This window comes from Rutidosis leptorrhynchoides, chromosome 9, assembly GCF_046630445.1.
Source record: "Rutidosis leptorrhynchoides isolate AG116_Rl617_1_P2 chromosome 9, CSIRO_AGI_Rlap_v1, whole genome shotgun sequence".
Lineage (NCBI taxonomy): Eukaryota > Viridiplantae > Streptophyta > Magnoliopsida > Asterales > Asteraceae > Rutidosis > Rutidosis leptorrhynchoides.
This window is the reverse complement of record NC_092341.1, coordinates 248,671,118-248,677,495: the sequence shown is the minus strand read 5'-3', so window position 1 is coordinate 248,677,495 and position 6,378 is coordinate 248,671,118. Positions and strand designations below refer to the sequence as shown.

At 36.1% G+C, this 6,378-nt stretch overlaps 1 protein-coding gene across 1 annotated transcript; it reads left to right on the top strand.

The window, feature by feature from the left end:
• Positions 1 to 5,497: 5,497 nt before the first annotated feature.
• LOC139868668 (ethylene-responsive transcription factor ERN1-like) lies at positions 5,498 to 6,127 on the top strand. Its single transcript, XM_071857002.1, has one exon. It carries the CDS (start codon positions 5,498 to 5,500, stop codon positions 6,125 to 6,127), a length of 630 nt encoding a protein of 209 aa, XP_071713103.1.
• Positions 6,128 to 6,378: the final 251 nt, after the last annotated feature.

Here is a 6,378-nt window from a genome sequence, read left to right as displayed (position 1 = left end):
ACTTGACCTTATCTTGGTCCTGACAACTGCTTATGTTAAAAACGGCTTCCGTTTGTTCGAACCATCGGGTGAGAGCAATCGGTCCCCCGGTTCCATCGAAAGTGGGAGGTTTGTACCCCATGAAGTTTTTGTAGGAGCACCCCTTGTTTGAATTATCGGCTCCATGATTGTTGTTATGGTTGGAGAAGTGATCGGCCATGGCCTCACCCACGGCGGTGGCTATCATTCGTTGAAGGGCTTGTTCTAAAGTTTCGGGAAGGGTATTGTGTTGACCTTGGTGAGCCATTGTTCCTTCATGACACAAGAATATCGTTGATTAGTATTCTTAACAATACTAATCGTGATATGGAATAATGATGAAGAGAAAATTTTTCTTGATTCGCCTTAAATTCTTTATGTCGTAATGTCGGAACGTTCATATGAGTCACCGTAATATAATCCCGGCAATTATATTACCCTGATTCATATGTGCATTCGACATTATTCTATAAAGTCAAGGTGGCGCGTCAATCAAATTAAACAACGAAAGATTTAGATGAAGCGAGAGTTAGTTATGAGTAGAAACGTTCGAGTATAAATGCACAAATAGTCAAGTAATTCCTACTTCATGTCTATATGCCGGTTGTAGTCTAGATTCACTAATGTACCCTATGACTCGGGGTTGACACCAATGAACTCTAAATCCCTAAAACCAATGCTCTGATACCACTTGTAGCGACCCCGACAAATCGTCAAATGACGGCGTCATCTACGTATGGTCCCATTACATGGTCGTAAGTCTTTATAACAAAGTTTGACCGAAAAATATGTCGCATTCATTTCATAAATAAGGATGTTTCAAAGTTTACAAAAGTAGTTTCCATAACAAGTACATAACAATGTTTAAAGTTTGTATGAAACACGTGCGACACAATTAAAAGTAGTCAAAAAGACGCTCCACGTATGCAAGTATACTCGACATCCAATGCAAGTATCAAAAAGTATGAGCGGAAGCATGTATCACCTAAGTTCAAGGACCTGAGAAAAACATAGAGAATCTGTCAACGAAAACGTTGGTGAAATCATAGGTTTAAATAAGTAAGTGAGTAAAAGTAAGTTGAACCACAAGATTTGCAACATCGATAAAGTCATAGTACATTCTAAAAGTTAATATTCACGAGCACTCAATTATCAAAGCTTAACATTCCGTCCGTTGAACCCCGTAATAATAGTGTTAGAACATACACTGTTTCCCGAAAATATATTTCACCCGTAGACCGTAGCGAACCGTCCGAAGTGAGGGTTTGTCAAACCCATATGGCCATATAACATAAGTTCTCGCTTACACCATCTGATGTAACTAATGATAATCGAATTGAGGATTTGTGTTCAAACTCGTATGTAGAATGTTTGTTTTCCCTGTACTTGTGTTCACGTAGTTTAAAAGAACGTTTATGTTTTCTCATCCCAAAAGTAAGTTCAAAAAGAGTAAAAGTGGGACTATGATCTCACCTTGAGTGCACGAGTAGTAAAGTATTTCAACAAGTAAACGTGTGCAAAGAACAATGCTAGGCTTGACCTAAACAAATAGGTTATATCAATAACGATAGTCACGATTGGTCGAAAATGTTCAATTAGTCCTATGGCTCGTTAAGACTCGATCATAATAGCATGTGAATCAAATTGTCATGTTTCATGCAAGGTACAAGTATAAAAGCATGTTAGAACGATTGCACAAACAATTGGTTAAGTTTGATTAAAAGTCAACTTGGTCGGGTCAAAGTCAACGAAAAAGTCAACATGTTCGGGTCGGGTCCCGAACTATTTTTCTGAGGTTTTTAATCATATATGAGCATGTTAGAACAAGTTTCATGTGAATCGGAGGTCCGTAGTATGCCAAACATTTTTCGTATTTTGGACATGGAGGTCAGAATCTGACCACGGCATATGCCGCGCCGCGGCCAGAGGTGTCACGCCGCGACATTAGGCGTGGCCTGGTACCTGGTCAGTTTCAAATGTTCAAGTCTTGGTCAAAACTTCAAACAACCATAAAACGCAAACCGTAAACAACTAGAAGGCGTATCTTATACCGTTGGAAAGCTCTTTTGACAAGGAACACAACTAAACATGTATCATCAATCAAAAACATCATTTTCAATAACCGATTTCTCGTCAAGTAATCAATAAAAGTCTATTTTCAAATTTTCAAGTTCATCAAATGCATTTTGAGTTTCGGGAATCCAATTCTCACATATGATATGCCGTTTTGAAGGTAATGAGGCATACATTACAACTAAACACTAACAATTAACATTCCATGGCATTCAAGCATCCAAAAATTCATGTCAAGAACCATCAAACTCTAGTCAAGAATCACAAAATCATTAATCATGTTTTTGAAGTTTTACAAATCAACCTACACATCAAAATGAAGCTAGTGATACTAGTAACACAATTAAAACATGAACTTTAACGATTTAACAACATTTAATCTTCCAAAATCAAAGATTAAGCAAACCCATTTTCAAGTGTTCAAACTAGTTACTCAAAACAACAAATCGAACAAACAAAACATATATTCATGTTATACACGAGCCATAGACACTAATTAACACTTTTATAATTCAAAAACATCAAGAACACAAAATCTAGTAATTTTAGAAAGTTACCCAAATGAGATGAAATTGGTATCAAGTCGAAGAGGGTGAAGAGAGGATTCCAAATATGTAATTTGTTTTGATGTTAGCCTCCAAATCCGAAATTAGATGATGAATCTTGGTTGAGTTCTTGAGAGGAAAATGGAAGTATGAAAAGAGAGAAAGAGAGAAAATGAGAGGAGGAGGTTGAGGGTTTGACTAGTTGACCTAGTCAAATCTTTGGCCTCTTTGCAAGTTTAGTCCCTCTAGTTCGGGTGCGGGTGCGTGAATTAACCAAACGAATTGTTTTGAATTACACGAGAGTACGAGAGATGTTAAAATCCAATAACGAAAATATTTTAAGAAGGTTAGCTAATGGAGGCTATGAATCGAGATACTGAGGATAATATTACAATAAAAAGACGGGCGTTAAAATAATTTAACGGAAAAATGCGGGATGTTACAAGATTTTAATTCAATGAAATGTAGGAACAGATTAAATTTAAAAACTCAAATATACAAACAAATACATAAATTTAATCAGTCTTTGCTAGTAATCCAAATAAGGGCTTACTTTTGGTATTATCCACCACCAAGGAAACTGATGGTGCAACTTGTAGCGGCCGCTGTGTTAATTGCGTATCATCATAGTACTGTTTTAGAAACCTTAATCTGCTATATCAACAAATGTAAAAAAAAAACATCAAATCCTATTATTTGAATATTGATGTCGGAACCCTAAACCATTTATACTCCGTAAATTGAATCATGATATTATGGAATATATCATAAACGAATCAACTGAATAAATAATGTAAATGAATATTCCGATTCGAAATAACCTAGATTGAAAGTTGATACCTTTATGATGGTGTTTGAGGAAAGAGATTTCTTCAGCGGCCTTGATTCGATTACATAAAAGTTGAATATCGATTCTACATAAACGTTACAAAACAATCAATATAAACCCTAAAACTGATTCAACTGACTTTGCGTTTCAAATCCGAAATATAACATGTTAACAATTGAATCAGTTTCGATTTAGTTTTGTTTATTCATTTGGGAATTCGTAACCCTAATTGACCTTCCGAAGACGAACGTAAAAATGAAACTGAAAGAGAAAGGGTTAGATAACCCTAATTGAAGATCATTTTGCGATGGATTATGGATTAAAAGTGAGAAAGATAGGGTTAGAGAGAGTGATGTTTTTTGATTGGTTGTTTTAAAAAATGAACTAATGGGAGAAGGACAAATGGCAGAATGTGAGATAATTAACAAAGTAATTAGAGGGCAATTAGTGGGAAGCCACGTGGCATATCTATACCTATTATTATAGGTTATAGATAGATGCATCTAACCCAACCATTATTTTAAAATGACATCATGTTAAACAATCTAATAAGGAGTAATGACATATAGAGCAGCAAACCCAGCCATTATTTTATAACTGACATCGTATTCAGTATAATTCATTATTTGCAATTCTTAAGAGTTTTCAATTGAATAAATTGGTTGCTTTGACCTTCATACTGTTGAGACTATTATATGTTTCATCATGGTGACCATAGCAATACGTTGATAGCTCAAGCAGATTTTGGTAAGTTATTACTTGTATCAATCTGGATGACACTTTCTTTTAGCATGTACATACATATCTGCGCACATTACAAGTTTGGATGCTGTTTTCCTTTGCTCTTAGGTGAGTCAAACTCTCTTTTAACTGAATGTTTTTAGAACTTCTAGTCTTCAATAGTCAAGTACGTGCTTAGACAGTCCAAGGAAAAACATCCAAATTTCACCTTCTAGATAATGATTTGTCTAACGACCTTTGTGGTTATCGTTAACGTCATAAGAACGTTATAGAATTTAATAACTGGCACTTTATAATCTATGTGTAACCGCTATGTACAATACTTTTATGCACGTTAATGACAATCTTAGGGCAAATTGGTTAGGCAACGTACATTAAAAATGAGAAACCCTTATATGTTTACCGTTTTCTATTTTTAAGTAGTTTAGTTCAAAAGATGTATGTTTGAAAAGGACACCTCGACTATGTGTTTCCTCAAATCCATCCCGAAATAGTTGGATACCAGAAAATTACCTCCACCAGGTCCCCACACCACACGTGACACTACCACAAGTGTTGGAAATTTTTGGCGCGAGTGGTCCACCTATTTTAAGTTCAAGCTTCCACGTGGCGGGTCAATTTTCAAAGGTACCAGGTACTACGAAGTTATTACTACATTGGTTATTTTTAAGTAATTGTATAGATCTAACACTGCAACAATCTAGCTTCACCCGAACTATTTGTTTTAGAACGGCAAAATGTTTATTAACAACCGACTCACTAGAAAGGAACTAGAGAAGCCGCACCAACCACTTACAACGGATTAACGTTCCAAGAAACCCAAGACAAACTACATTTTGCTCTATATCTAATCCAAAAATAAGAATAATTACAAATGGAATCAAACAACTCGGATTTCTACACCCGAACTATTACTCATATTATGGAGAGACAAGGATGAACATCCTTTAAACAAATTTATACACAATAAACAAAGAGATATGACCAATTGAACTCATTAAATTTTATTTTTGTCAAGCTCTTCTTCTGCATCTACATATATATAACCACATCATGATTGAGGTTACTCAAATCACCAACTACCTCAATAATATTAGATTTCTCAATACTAAAAAAAGACAGCATTATATAGAGATATGGCTAAAAAGAGAAAGCAAGTTACTTTTCATGAACAGAGTTCTAAAATAAGCTTCACTCTGAATGGGATGGTGAGTGAAGCAGTGCTAACTTTCGGTGGCCCCCGCCGAACTCGGAAGAAATATTTAGGTGTCAGGCAACGTCCATCTGGCAGATGGTTGCAGAAATAAAAGACACCATACATAAAGTTAGAGTATGGTTAGGCACTTTTGACACTGCTGAGGAAGCCGCTCGAGCCTATGATGAGGCCGCTCGCATACTACAAGGAGCCAACACTCGCACGAATTTTGGGCCTTCTTCTCAACTGTTTTCGGTTCTCTCTAAAATTACTAGCCTCGTTCTTCGAAGGCTTGAGGCCAGGAACAATTCTGCATCTGCATTTACTTCGTCACAGAATACTCTTAAGTGTGCTGTCAATCATCATGATGATGTGGCGCAGCCCGAAGAATTTAAAGAGAACATGCTGAATATCTCAGATACACGCTATTCCAACTTTTCCAATGATCTGTATGGCTACCAGCTACCAGTTAGCAACATGAGTGATCCTTACTCATGTACCATGATCTTTGAGTCGAATATGCCCATTCAAGTGACTCATTATGATGATAATACGGTAGCTTCGTCTTCATGTGGAGATACAATTGGTGGAAGTGAAATTGAAGAAGATGATAAGGGTTTGATAAGTTTAGTGATGAATATGAATCCATTTGCAACTTCTCCCCATTTGAAATGGGTCAGGGAATTGCGTTTGACCCGTTTCAAGATGGGAAAGAAGAGCCATTGACAATAAGTGAATCAATGAGAAGAATGCAATATGAACGCAAGTTCTCCGCTTCTCTTTATGCTTACCATGGTATAGTATACCCGAGTGCTTAAATCGAAAATTTGGACCATGAGGGTTCAAAATGCAAAGTAGCCAATAAGGATGTAGTAGTAGTAGTAGTATAAGAATATGAGGCAACAGATATTGATTGAGTGATGTTATTTATGGAGAATTATAAATTTATATTGTTTCCTACATTGGTTATTGACTCT